This window comes from Myripristis murdjan, chromosome 22 (genome assembly GCF_902150065.1).
Source record: "Myripristis murdjan chromosome 22, fMyrMur1.1, whole genome shotgun sequence".
NCBI lineage: Eukaryota > Metazoa > Chordata > Actinopteri > Holocentriformes > Holocentridae > Myripristis > Myripristis murdjan.
Genome location: NC_044001.1, coordinates 16,866,425 through 16,881,604, shown reverse-complemented (window position 1 = coordinate 16,881,604; position 15,180 = coordinate 16,866,425). Strand labels below are relative to the sequence as shown.

Here is a 15,180-nt window from a genome sequence, read left to right as displayed (position 1 = left end):
CTAATGGGCTCAATGTGATGCCAACCACAGGAATTTCAACAGTAAACCACAGCAAAATAAAATCCCCTAGAATGGAACAACTAAGGACGGACGACTGTGCAACTATGGGAATACTGTAGGAAAAATGCAAATGTCAAAGATCCCCAAACCAAATGAAAACACATCCTAAAACAGGCTACCGGCTTAAAGATTAGAGAAAAAATACACCAGAGCAAAAAGCCATAAAAACTAATTAAGTGGACACTTATGTCAGCATCATCACTCATGTCTGATGAAGACGTTATATCTCAGCCTGCGTCTTAAAAACTGGTTTTGAATGGTGAATGATGAACTTATTTAGTCACATGTCTGTTTAGGTGCTGGGCTGAAGAGAAATCCACCAAAGTGAAATATAAAACCTGCACACTACACTTTGAAATTACTCATTAATTAATGAAAGACAGTGATTCATCCCATAAGGATCTTAATCAGGTGTCCGATGGTAAATGGTGACTGATCAACATCAGCCAAATGAGGATCTGCTGGCAAAGTCATTTTGTGTTCACTTCTAAAACTGCAGACTGTTCCCTTCCTAGCTGTTACATTCTGACATGGAGGCATCTCATTATTCCCTCTGAGTTACTTGAATGAGTCAGCTCAAACAAGCCCCCAGCAGCAACAGCTTGTCAAGCGCCACTTTGATTTGCTGCAATGAAAAAAAAAAAACAAAAAAAAAACCCTCTCCATCTTAACAAGTCATTTAGTCTCATAGTCAGTGTTGAAACTTTGCTTCTTCTTTTTTTTTTTTTTTTAACCAAGTGAAAAAATCTGCCACTGGGTGAGATAATACCACTTATTTCAAAATGCAGTTTCACTTGTTTCAGGAATTTTTTTATAGTAACCAGCACACACATGTTGAAACAAGGCGGAATAAGGCAGATCAGCTCCAAAGTGTGAAGAGAGTGACACTTGATTCAAGAAAACTCATGAACAACAAGGTTTTTCACTTTTTTTGGTTTAAAGGAAAACCAGATATTAAGACAGAATAGGAGACTGAATGACTTTTTTGCAGTGTTTGTGGACTGACGGCATACATTCCTCATGCCCCACCACGAACCCCCCGCTGAGAGCCTGAGTTAGAGCCCTATTCTGAGCCGGCTCGTAACATGGAGCATCAGGGAGAGCACTTATCGCATAGCCAGAATACCAGTCATTAAACCTCAACGCCCACCGTGACAGCAAGAACACCCATGGGTGATATTTCCACTCGCTGTGTTTGGATCATGGGGGTGGCGGGCGGGGTGATGGGGGCAGTCAACACGAGGCAGAGCTGTGGCTTCAAACTGCTGTTGTTGTCGAAATGTTTTTTTTTTTTTTTTTTTTTTTTTCATTTTCTGTGGTTTCAAACAAGACAGTTCACATCACGTTGAGGGCTTCAAGTGAAAGGGGTGTGATTGAGGTTTCCTAATTTTAGAGCACAGCATAAAAAACTACACTACTGGATGTTTTTCTTGGTTCAAACATCACATAGAAACCATTCACACACTTACAGAGGATACAATTCAGAAATCTGGTATAAAGTAGGAAGCACCAAATTGAATCTGTCTTTTGGATTTTCCTGTTTATGATGATTTTGTTTATGATTACAAATGGAGTTCTTTGACCATCAGATGGAGCTCAAGATGAGCTTTTCTATCTCGTATAATACACCACTGATTACTCTGCAGAAAGTCTCCATCTGAACACATCATTTAATCTCATATTCAGTCCTAAAATCTTGTTTTTTTCCTAAAACAAGTGAAAAGTCGTGGCAGTGTTTTGTTCCGCCACAGCTGATGTGTTTGGTGGGCTTCTTTTGTTCTGCTACGTAGAGGGAGAGGAGCGATGGGGTGGGAGGTGTCTTGTTTTTCTTCTGCGTCTCTGACACTCCCCTGAACTCTGCTCATTAGCTCCTGGTGATTATCTGCTCTGCTGGCAAAGCTACACACTAAAATTAGCAAAAAAAATTCAGTGAGTTAAAGCAAAGAGATTCTCCATCTTTGCACAGAGAGGGGACAGGGAATTAATAACACATACAAACGCAAAGGGTTTGCTTTGATTGGGCCGAATGAAACATCTCTGAGCAAAGCTTCAGTGAGATCTGATGTTCGGTCACTTAAGTGAAATGCTGAAAGGAGGCTGATCAGTGATACGAGATTCGTTCACCTTGGAGACTCTGTAAATACAGGCCTTTTGTTTTGGTGTCAGCATGGCACTGCACTCTGCTCTCTGATTATATTTGTTTACACCAGCAGCAATATTTTGTTGCAGAAACATAAATTAGCTCTAGTCAGTGATTAAAGAATATGGAGATGTCCTTCTGCATAAACAATCAACCATGATCGTATGCGGCAACATCACTGCTGAACAAATCCAGCAAAATACAAAGGTTTGTGATGGTTTGTAATGAACGCAGCATCTTACGTTCATTACACTGCCTCTTTGATCTGCGTCCAACATAATCAATGTTTTTTTTCCCCCCCAGAACAACCTTTAGGGATTCACTCTTTAAACACAACCTGAGGTCATTATCAACACTTCACAACCCATCTGCAGATACTAATGAGGGAGATGTGAAGGAGACAATTATCTTACTTTGCTGCACTGTACTGCACGTGTGTCCATTCATGTGTACGTGTGCGTGTGTGTGCGTTTCCACTGCTGACATATGTATATGGCCATGACTGTTGCCATGGTGAAGATGAAGGAGAAAGAGGAAGCCCAAGGGAAGGGAGGGCTTGATCAGACCTGTAAACACAGTATACAGGCCCCGGGGACTAAACAAGGCCAATGATTTGTGTGTGTTTCTGTGTGTGTGTGTGTGTGTTGGGTGCCAGGGAAAAATGAACTTCATCGTTCTATATATTTTTTTTCACTTTCTTTCTATCAAAAACACACTCTTACACAACAGCAAACAACTTCTCAATAAACTGAAACACAGACAGACACACACCATGCCAACTTCACTTTGAAAATGACGTCTTCTTCATCACCCTGACGACCTAATGACCTCATGATGGCAATGCATATCAGCAAACACACACACATACGCAGCTTTACCATGGAGATACACAGGTAGATTTTTAGCGGCAAGTCTGCACCCAAACTTGTATCTCAAGGTGGGGCAGTGGTCGCCGATTAATCCCCCTATTTGACAAGCAGCACACTGTTACCATGGAAACATACATGGACAGCAGCCACATTTATTTACACCGCCCCAGAACTTACTGAGGATGATGATGGCTGAAGAAACCCTCCTGAGGACACCCGGTGAAAAATCTGGAGTCAGCATGGCGAGCGTCCCTGCCAGCGCACCTGCAGCAGCCCACTTACTGTCCCGACTAAAACGATTCCTGTATGCAAATGTTAGCTCTTGTGATGCTCATCAGGGAGCTGGCTGGGCGCTCAGCAGCTGACGAAAGGACTGTACAGGCAGCAACAGGAAACAGTCCAGGTAAGTCGCTTTTTTGTCAGCAGCAAAGCCCTGTTTTCTGAGGACAGAGACGCCTTTGGCTCGCGGGAGGACGCCCATGATCGCACGGCCAAATGCACCCAAAAAAAGGATGAGCACCATGTGAGCCCGGTGGGGTATGGCAGCAAGGCTCCGTGGGATATTTTAGCCGGGCTGTGCACCAATAAGAAAGTCACAAGGATGGGATGGGATCTCAGTCTCTTACACACACACACACACACACACACACACAGAGCTTATAAGTAGCCTGTAATCAGAGATGTTCCAGCTTCAAATGCAGGTCAGGGTGCCAGCATAATTTATACAGTGTCCCTTAAAAAACTGCACCACTGCACAAAACTCCACCAAATGTTATCTCTTATCGCGCTGCTGCCACTGTGACACAGGGCTGTCATGTTTTTCTTTGTATGGTAATGGAAAGTGTTGGAACAATAAAGCTCTGGACATGAATAGTAACCACAAATATCCAGTCAGGAACCACCCACTGACTCTGATACCAGCGCCGCTGTGATATATTTTAAAGAAAAAAAAGGCCTGGCTGCAGTACATACTATTGACCAGCAGAGGGTAGTGGAGCTTAGTTCAGCAGTCACATGTACCAGGTTTTAACATGTTGAAGGTGGACATTTTTACAAATGCTGAGTATAGGCCAGGACTGTCTGTATAGCCAACAAACATGATAATCATATCATTTAAACGGATCTGTAGGCCTTCCAATCCATATTCATCTGTTTCAGTTTCCTCCTCCAACATGCTTCAGCCGTCTACCCGGAAATTCTGTTGCAGCAAGGTGAACGAGTGTAGCAGGGTGGCATGACAGAGCATCCATGCACAGCAGAGTCGTAGTAGTCCCAACAATGTGAAAACAATAAAATCCATTTTGCTAATTGGGTTATGATGACCTGGCAATCGTATAAGAGCAACAATAGATCTGAATTGATCGCAGATGGATAGAGATCTGGGTCGAATTAGAGCTGAAATCCATTCACGGTTCCATTGAAAAAAAAAAAAAAAGCATGAAGGTTTCCAACAACAGCTGATTCCAAAGATCTGAAAAGTTTGTCTTTGTTTCCTCTATGGAGTTGAACAATTACATTTTTGCCTCACAAAACATTTAAGATAGCTCACTATCTGCCAGGACGTCAGCTACAAATCTGCATCTCAACAGTCCATCCATGGAGAACAGCAATAACGTGAAAGTAATGCGTGACTATCTGGTGGCATGAATGACAGCCAAAAGTGTAATCTCCAAACGCCTTGTAAAAAAACACATATAATGTCTCAAAATAACAATATGGGTATTGAACGCACATGTATCGATCATTAATTCTTACCTCCACTGTCAGGCGAGCTGAGGACATTGAGGGCGAACAGCATGGCGTTGGAGAAGGTGGTGGCCTCCTCCTTACTGGCAAAGTTCAACCCATAGACCTGGCGAGCGTCACGCCACTGGTGGAAGGTGGGAGTGGCCTGATTGTATTTCAGACCCTTCACTATGGAGTAGTTGATCACCACCTTCAATGGGGGCAAAGAAAGTGAAGCGGTGAGTCAGTTTGATGTGCAGCTGGAATGGAGGATAGAAGTGCTGTGTGTCACACCTGGGTGCTTACAAATGCAGTTGCAGTCCTCTACTGCTGGCTACTATTTGTCTACTTTCTGTCCCGCTCAACAGGAGCTGTCAATTTCCCACTCAGATTTTCCCAGCTGGTCTGAGTTTTAATCCACTGACCCAAAGTCACTGGTCTTACGGTGCTCTAACTTCCAACACTCCCAAGGCCATTGTCAGAAGTTGTGCCAAAAGATCAAGTGTCCTCCGAGATTCCCGGCAAAGTTATGTGCAACCCAGTGTCAATACCAGCCTCATCATTTCACCATTACGGTACATTTGATGGTGAAATTGTGGGTTGTCATCTTTGATGCCCAAAAGATGCCAGAATCGGAGATAAGCCACTCATAACAACAGAGAATTTTATGTTTCGCTGCACTGTAACAGCAAATATGTTATTATCGCTGTCAAAGTCTCTCTCTCTGCATTGCCTAATCACTTCAAAGGAAAAATTCAATCTAAAAACCTTAACACTGTTTACACACTGAAGCCACTGGTAATGTATCTCGTATTTTTGAGTCCATTTTGTTGCTTAGTGGTGCATTTTTTCACATGGCAAAGACGACACAGATAGAAGATGTCACGCTGTGTCAAGATATTCTCAGTGCAGCTACAATGGAGTTCAAGAGCAGAGAAATTTTGCATCAACAATCAACACTCATTCTGGGAGAAATTCATCACTGGAGTGGCAGACACTTCAATTTCTTGACTGACAATAGCCTCAAAAGGCCAGTGCAATGCAGGCATAAAATATGTTGCATTGTGAGTTGTGGGGTGACACTCAGGCCCCATTAAGACTGCAGAGTGTTTCCTTTTTGCAAATAACTCAAAGTGGAACCAGAGCAGAGATGTGGGCTGGGACCTGGGGCTTGATTTGCAGAACTTCTCCACTCAAGACAAACTTTTTTTCAGTTCAATCCAGGTAGAAAAAAGTAAGCTGCCCTTCCATAAATGCGACAGATGGAATATAGGAAATATTATGTTTGCAGAAACGTCCCATAGTCTAAACAGGTCCCTACTTTTTCTCAACAGGAAAAATTCTCACTCCATTATCACTATTGCTCTTTACACCTTTGGGAACTAAGTTGAGGTAAAGTGCATATGCAAAAAAAACCCCCAAAAAACAAACAAACAAACAAACAAAAAAAACATTACATTACAAGACTTCATGACAACATAACTCCTGGACTGCAATTAACATCATACACTTGATTTTGTAGGTAACCAAGGGTGGATTTAATCTTTACCTTTAGGAAAACCAGGTGCAAACACACATGCAGCTTCAGAGATGTATATTATATCATAGACTTTTCTCTAATAGCTCACACTCATGTCTCACCTGCTGGTCCTGCAGTTTGACCCCCACCACTCTGAAGGTGTTGTTGGCAGTGTTGTGGTAGATGTTGATGCGGCTGAAGCCCTGCTGGCCAGGCTTGATGGGCACCCACTTCTTACTGGCATCGTCATAAACCATGACAGAGGCCCGCGCCTGGCAGATACTCTGTTCACTGCAGGAAGAGAGAGAGAAACAGGGAGGGGTAAGGACAGATGTTACTGGAACATATAGGTGCTAAATCTTCAATAATTTCACCACTGGAATAGCGTGTATCGTGTGAAAACTGTCTAGTTTCCACAGCGTAAATGTGCAATTTTTTTCGGTTGTCTTTCCTGAAAATACTTCAACACGCAGCTCACAGTGCACACGTCCTCTCCAGTGACTCACTTTGATTGTTTCACAACACTGATCAAATCAACGTGTTTTACAGTAACTTCAGTTTGGGCATAAGTGATTGCAGTTACTGGTAAATGATAAAAAAAAAACGTACAGCCAAGACATAAACAGTATAAATTATATTTTTGCAGCTCAGGGCAGCACAGCGATTCCTGCTCTGTCTCCATCATTTTCATCTTGCAAGACGCAGAAGGTATTGAGAAGTTGTATGTTTTTTTTTTACACTTACATCACCCACGACAGAATGATTGACTTTGTGTTGAAAATCAGCATAATTGTATGTACAGGATGAATTGTGGCTTTCAAGTGCATCCACAAAATGTCAGCTTTTTCCACAAACTAGCAAAGAAAACCTTGTGTTTAGCTTGACCACCATACCTTTCTGACTTTACCCAGCAGGGATAAAGTCAGGGTTTCTTAGACCAAAGTTTTCACAAAATTTTCTCAATCCACCGAGAACCATTAAATCCTTCAACTGAGCTGAAAACACAAAAATCACCCTAACTGCAGTTACAAGACTTTCTCATGACAACAGCAATTTGGATGTAAATTTGATGGTTAATTATACTGCAGCCAGTGGGAACACAGTTACTGAGAAGTTAGCTGGTTAGCACTACCAGTTATCACTTTAGGAATAATAAGTTCCCCATGTAGGAATGTGACAGCCTGTCCCAAGGAGAGGGAGGGGTAGCCAGCCTGAAAACCTCAACCTCAAGCCAAGCCCTGGAAAATTCCCTGCTCCCTCCTGGCCTTTGCTGTGGCACGGCGGTATCATAATGGCACATCCATAAATGTTCAGAGACACAGGGGCAGGAGGGTGTGTGGAGGATGCTGGGTAATGACACAGTGTGTTAAAAACACAAGTGTCTAATCAGCATGCTAATCATCAGCTGGAAACACACTTGTTAAAAGCAAATGTAAAGTCATCGTCAAACACACACACACACACACACACACACACACACCCAGCTCTATGGGATACCATGTTCACTACCACAGACCTGAAAGAGAATCCAGTTCAATTAAACAGGACAAGACAAATTTGGGCATTCAGTCGTGTGGTTTAGTACTTCTATGGTTTACTAAATACATCACAAATTACCACTTTCAGGGTGGAATTATATGCACTGCACATACAGCTTATAAATAACCCTGTGTGTTATGTGTGACAGCACTATTATGACTGCAGCGCTGAGGGTGTTAGAACTGCAGCAGGATGGAAATGCACAACACTGGAGTCAAGTAGGAAGAGGGGGGGGGGTAAAACAGACTTTGGCAGAGATGAGGTTAACTCACTCCTCCTGGAACCTGCAAAGTGACTAAATGCTCTTCTAATTTTCACCTTCAACACCTCAAGGACTGGCGTTCTGTCGGCCGAGCTCTAATGCTGCTCACATTACCAGGCTGGAGGTGTGAGGACCAAGAAACACAGACCAAAGAGTACAGCTCATCTGACTCACCGGCAGGCGGGACATTCAAGTGCTCTCTGATCTCAGCTACAGACAGGGCTGGGCACCGGCAAGGACCTCACGATGCAATACATATCACGATGCAATACATATCACGATGCAACACATATCACGATGCACGGGTAATGATACAAGTTGTATCATGATACGAACTGACTGAAAACGCACAAATAGAGCTTACAGTACAACCTGCATGTCATGCAGCTAGACTAATGAAGTATGCCACACATTAGACGATAAATTAAGTGACAATCTTACTCGAAATGTAATTAAAAATTCTTGTTCCAACATTAAGACAAAATTAGCACAATGCACTTGTAATGTAGTGTCATAACTTTATATGAAAATGAAATGCATAAATGATATGTAACAATACAAATACAGTATTACAATATTATACACAAATGTATGTGCGGAAACGAAGTCACTACAGCAGCAACAGTAATAGCTATCAGCTGGGAAAAATAAAACCTTAAATTTTATAAATTAAATTAAATAAAATCTGACGAGCAGATATAGCTTATTGTATGTATTCATATTGCCTGTGCTGGACAGAGCACTTCAAATTGTTATTAATTGGTATTTTTACTAAAGTAGAGGAGATACTACTGGAAAAATCGACTGAAGTAAAAGTAAAAAGTAGCTGATTTAAAATGTATTCGGCATTGACCATCTGCAATTTTTCATAGTGTATCTTTAATTGGAAATTTGGAAATGACAAAAAGAAGAAGCAACAAAGCAGAAGCAGATTCCTCTTTTCATCTTTGCTGACTGAGTGTTTTGCCGTTGATCATTTGTTCTCTGTGATGGAAGTCATTTAAAATGTAGGGAAGTGCAATACTCAAGGAAAAATTTAGTAAAATTACTGACTTGAAAAGACTCAAAAAAGAACAAAGCAGCCACTCAGTAACAGTAACAGGAGTAAATGATATTAGTTACTCCCACCTCAGCATATTACTGTATATTATAATGTATCAGTGGAGCGGTCTTTCCCAGCAGTTACCGAGGGGCTGGAAGCTGTCTCTCAGGCCCAGAAGATGCAAGTAACCTTCAAATGCCAACATGTGACAACCCGCTCCCCGCCAGCCGGGCCCAGGAGGGAGGCAGCGGGACACCTGAGAGAATTTCCTGGCCTGCGCTGACACACGGCTCTGCCTCAGCTGGCTTCCTCTCACTCACACGCTTTCCTGCCATCATCCGCTCTCCGGTTCCCTCGCTGTCACCTCATCGGCTTTGAATAACTCAACGACAGCAAGATAAGACACGATAAAGTAGCAGGGCTTCTTTTAGTGCCTTCAATCACACACGCACTGCCTCTCCATATTCTTGGATAATTTTCCCTGTCTGACGAGGTTTTGGGAGAGATTCACAGCCCCTGTCTGCACTCTGGCCCTGTTGGTGCCTTCTGCAGTCTGTGGCTTTTTATTCCATGGCTTAATATCCAACATTCAGTGGAATACTCCAACATCTTGGATAACATACCCTTTTTCCAACCCGGAATGAGATGTTTAATAACATTTTCATGTCTGTACATCCAGAGGTTCAGGTCCATTTCATGTTAGCTTAGCATAAAGACTTGAAGTCTATGGGGGTCATTAGCCTACCTCAGTCAAAGTGAAGAAATAAACCAAAAGTATTTCAAATTCACATCTTGGACTTGTTAACTTCTCCTAAAATTGCTTTAAAAAAAAAAAATCTGAGATGTGTATCAAATAGATGATGCACTGTGTAAATAAGACAGCCTCGGAGTTGTCGTAAGGTTTATTTTTTTCACTTTGTCAGACCTAGGCTAATGACTCCCATAGACTTCAAGTCTTTATGCTAAGCTAGCATGGAATGCTACAAATTGGAACTGAACCACTGGATGTACAGAGGTGAAAATGGTATCGAACATCTTGTCTCAGTCCAGGTAAGTCAGAAAAAGCATATTTTGCGCAATACATTGGAGTATTCCTTTGAACAGAAAAGCGACACCTATTCTGGATTAACTGGATTTATCTTTCCAAAATGTATACCAGCCATTTGCAATGCGACTAAGACTGGATGATATGGACAAAATCAAATATCATAATGCATTTGACTAATGTGACGATATTGTAGGTTTGAATAAATAGGACTTTGCAAAGATACTGACACACAAAAGATTTTTGATAAACAATCATTAGCCATGGGGATATGATGATCAGATAGGTAGAGGCAAAAAAAAAAAAAAAAAAAAAAAAAAAAACAGCTTGAAGCATCTCGTAACTTCAGAAAATGACATCCCTTTGCTGCAATATAGCCCTAAATGAGATCCTTTACATTATTGTCAGCATTTTCACTCAGTGTGCAATGAGGCAACATGCATTTGGAGTGACAGATACAATTTTGCACGAGCCTACGTCTATCTGACACCTCCCTTCAGAGCTGCAACATTAAAACGTCTCACTGTAAATACTAGAGTGTGTCGTTCTCATCGGAGAAGCCCTAAAAAATTCACTTGACAAATGCATTTCAGCAACAGCTCCCTCGATTACGACCACACTCTGTCCATCAAACGTCCAGCACTTCCCTATGTGCAGCTGCTGTCCACGCAGCATCAAATCAAAGCAGTCAAAACACAATTTTCAGGTCCATTACAGTGCTCTGAGCAGACCGATAATCAGCACACTGTCTCACAGCCACAGCTACATTCATAAAGCATTGATTCAAAGTCAAATCGGATTATTTGGTTTACCCTCTCTGTGACATGTCCGGATACCACAAGCAGACAAGAGTAAGAGAAAGTTGTACGTGACACTGATGAATGGTTACTCAATGAACAGCCCGCATCTAGGGAAAGAGGAACCTCTAAACCAAACAGGAAACAGGTTTGCCATTAACACAAGCAGATATGAATGTGATGTACTTTAAATACATTCAAATATAGTACAACCTGCAGTCTTAATAATTCACCCAGATAAAATCTGAAATGTAGTTTGCTTGGCTAACACAGCCCTGACACAAAGGCAATTTTTTCCCCCCATAATCTACATGCAAGCATCATCTTACTTCTCATGTGAGGAAAAGTGGAAGCACGGAACACAAATCAAGCCCTTGTCAGTGTAAAATAATAATCAATTTATTAACTGATAAGCCCAGCGGGAGGATTCGGCGATCTGAAAATGTGATTAAAGTCTAAACTCGACTCCCTCTGCGCTTCAGGAGACACTGCTATTCTAAATGCAAAACCATAACTCCGAACTACAGAGATAATAATATTTCCTGCATCTCTAAATAAGTTAAACAGACTCTCTAATCACATAACAGACACTTCTCCCCACATCAGAGACCTGACAGACCATCACAGTCTCACAGGGAAGAGAGAACGAAGGGAGGAGGAGGAGGAGGAGGAGGAGGAGGAGGGAGGCGGCTGCATCTTTGTGATGGATCTTCTTACAAAAACAAGCACTATTTCTGGAGTGGTTTGGGCCAGAGGGCTAGAATGCCTCGAGCCTGATGCTGACGGTTTCATTTCTCTTCAAGCAGTCAGAAATAAAGCAGGCCCGTCTATTCTTTCTTTATGGGTATTGCTCAATCAACACATCATGAGATGTGGATCCAAAAAAAGAAGGCAGAGAGAGAGAGGGAGAGAGAGAGAGGGGCGAGGCTGATCTGCTTCCTGTTCATACCGTCCTTTAGCTATGGTGATTTTTAGACGCTGGAGCGGCACAGTCCAGTTTAGTAGATTTCTCTTCAGTTTGGCTTAGCGGTTTCAGGGGGGGAAAAAAAAATCAAAGACACCTCACCACTTCTGACAGTGTGCTAAATGGTTACGCATGTGATCTAGTCACTGAGCGTGGTCGAGTCTCTCTAGTCACATGACAGAGAGGAGAAGGAGGAGCACAAAGGGCACATAAGAGCTGTTCTACTGACTTAAAAAGAAAAAAAAAAAAAATCAAAGGCCCAAAGCCTGCTCGCTCAATGCCTGGCAGATTTTTAGCTGACTGAGAGAGAAGCAAGGAGGAAAAAGGGATGAGAGAGTGGGAAGATAAGTAAGAGAGAGAGAGAAAGGGAGAGCGGGGAGGCGAAGAAAACAGAGTGACAGAGTGTTTGTTACGACGGTGCAGCAGGCTTTATGGCATGTCATGATCTGAAAAAGGTCAACGACCGCTAAAAATCACAATCACTGACACTAAAATAACACGATGAACGCGATGCTCAGAAGAGGAACTGAAGGTCACATTTAAGCCCTAGAAAACACATTTTAGCACACAAGTGAAGGGCAAAGCAAAATCACTTTTGGAGGGTTTATACAACACTTGTATAAATTTGTGTACACACAGCAGACAGGTGATATGTGACAGGTGATGTGCAGAGTGAACATCAGTGGTAGATTATGTCGAAATCCATCCGTGCTTGTGAGGGTGATTTAATTGGGCTTGGTATTTGTAAGGGCCTTGGTTACAATACCATTTGTATCATGATACATTACAATACTGGGCTTAAATACTGGGTTTAAATATAATAACCCCTGGGTAAAAAAATAAATATATACATATATATGATAAATTGGTCATATAATAAATCCCATTCCAATTTATCAAAGCTGAATTAACACAATTCACTCACTTAACTCACTTAAATATTGATGCCACAACCATCAAATGAAAATGAAGTGAGAATCAATATGGTATTGTAAAAACTACTCATTTTATTTATTTATTTTTTGCACAGCTGTATGTTTTAAGCAGGATCACAAAGCCAAGTGTGCTTCCATGACATATAATTGACATATAATTTGGCCATTTTCCCAGCTGAGCTCACTCCAAGCCTTTGAAGGTTTCAGCCTGCTGCTCTTTTTCCATTTCTTCCATTCTATAGATCCCATCTTAAAAAATGCATTAGCACTTCCCCACATCCACCTCATAAATAAAACAAAAAGGAAATCCCGTACATTTCCCACATCAATTGGACAGACTCATGAAACAAGAGCAAATATTTACAGTTTTGGTTTCAAGAGCCTCTCTCTTTTTTTGTCTGACCACATATTTAAACTGTGCATGTGCATGTGCACTGGCCATTTGTTAAGTTACTTCATCCATAAACATGCATTAAATGATTCTAAGAGAAAATATGATTTTTTTTCCCAACCTAATATTCTGATATTGGTTCAACTTAAACTGATAAACAGCAGCTGTTAAGAGGCCATCAGTTCTCCCCCAAGCATCTGACGCTGCATTTTGCAGTCCTAAACCGCTACCTCACTGGTGGGCTGATAATATTCACCTCCAGAGACAAGCTGAGAGGGTGACAAAGAGGCAGGCGGGGGAGTAGAGGATGGAGAGAGAAAGAGACAGGGCTAGACAGAGAGACAGGAGCGAGGGAGAGAAGAGAAAGCAGAGACAGTGAGAGAGGAGATGAAGGCTTCCGCTACAGCGACTTCTTCCCCATGTCACATAAGCCTCATAGGCAAGCGGTGAAAAGAGGCCACAGGCTTTTGAATTAAGCAAAGCACTGCCCTACACACATGGTTAGACATATGTAGCCCCCCCCCTCCCCTGAACACACACACACACACACACAAGTGCCGTGGCTCTGTGTTTTCCTTCCTAGTCCATTAGCAGAATTCTTGATGCTGGAGGGTGGGATGCTCTGACCTGATCTTGTCCTGCAAAAAACTGTGTGTGTGTGTGTGTGTGTGACTTTTTCAGTGTGCACATCAGTGCAGGTTTTGTTTAAGAAGTAAGCTTTGACAGGGCTGTGATTTGGTCAGTGCTCTGCCTGGATTTATGGAGGCTGGGAAAGTGTTTCCTTGGAAAACTCAGACAGAGGGTTTGAGGGGTGGAAGTGGGATGGGGTGGGGGGGTGCAGGGGGATATGAGGTGTCCTCTCTGGGTTGCGCCCAAGGGCAGTGCTTCTGTTATCATAGCAATTAGCTTTTGTTGCCGGGGTAATTGTTTCATACTGCTGGCGTACAGTGGAAGGCACCCGAACAGACCCGAACAAATCATGAGTTATTCAGCACAGTCCGGCTCTGCTGGCTCATGCCAGCAGTTTAGACTCATTGGTCTTTTGTTTCCATGATGAAAAACCAAATGTCAAAAACCACTCAGGCTATCATAGCTGTGCAGAAGTGCATCGTAAGCAGAGGTCTATTCATGTTGGACAAATGGAAGTACATCAAGACAAAGCTGGTGATGAGTATGAGGGTCTGTGTAAATTACTCACACATTTTAAGCTTTTAAGAAGAAGTAATATCATCAGCGTATCAATCTTGAGCAGAATTGCCAGATTAATGAGTGCAGACTGGGGGAAAAAACCCCTGCATTTTCTCATCTGAGAAAATCCAAATAAACGATTCACATCCGGGAAAGATGAATAGACAAGGTGAAGAATTAATGCCCCGAGTATCCGCTGTACCACAGGGGCACAGTAGTCGCTCTGCAGAGCTGGTGATTAATTTACTCAATTAATCTATTAATTTCATGCAAATTAAACAGCTTTCAGAAATCATATCCCCCTGTAAAACAAAAGAGAGATGAAAAAGACGGGAATGAAAGCAACCAGAGAGGCAAAGGAGCTTCCCATACAGTGCGGAGGTTAATTACACAGTTTTATTCATCACTGTGTGCTAGTACAGCTAACAGACACACAGACACAAAACACACACACACACACACACACTACATGCAGAGTGTGACAGTTTGTGACTCAATCCAAGCGTTGTCTGGTAAATAAGCTACAGCCTCATCAGACCGTGACTTCTACCTCACGTCCTGTGGGGCAGTAAGCTGCTTTAATACTAGTTGTGAGAGGTGTGGTGAGACTCTAGATCATATCTACAGCAACTTAACACAGTTCACTAAAATTGGCCCCTAAGGACTGTCTTATTACAGCAGAATGCAAAGGCAACGTCCTAGTC

At 42.2% G+C, this 15,180-nt stretch overlaps 1 protein-coding gene across 2 annotated transcripts in view; it reads right to left on the bottom strand.

Annotated features, from left to right (window-relative positions):
- evla (Enah/Vasp-like a) overlaps nt 1–15,180 on the bottom strand; it is a 38,589-nt gene that overhangs the window by 8,212 nt on the left and 15,197 nt on the right. For both annotated transcript variants that reach the window (XM_030044361.1, XM_030044362.1), the window contains exons 2-3: nt 6,436–6,604; nt 4,825–5,005 (exon numbers count right to left, since the gene is read on the bottom strand). In XM_030044361.1, coding sequence (XP_029900221.1) covers nt 4,825–5,005; nt 6,436–6,604 — 350 coding nt within the window. The remainder of the gene's footprint in view (nt 1–4,824; nt 5,006–6,435; nt 6,605–15,180) is intronic.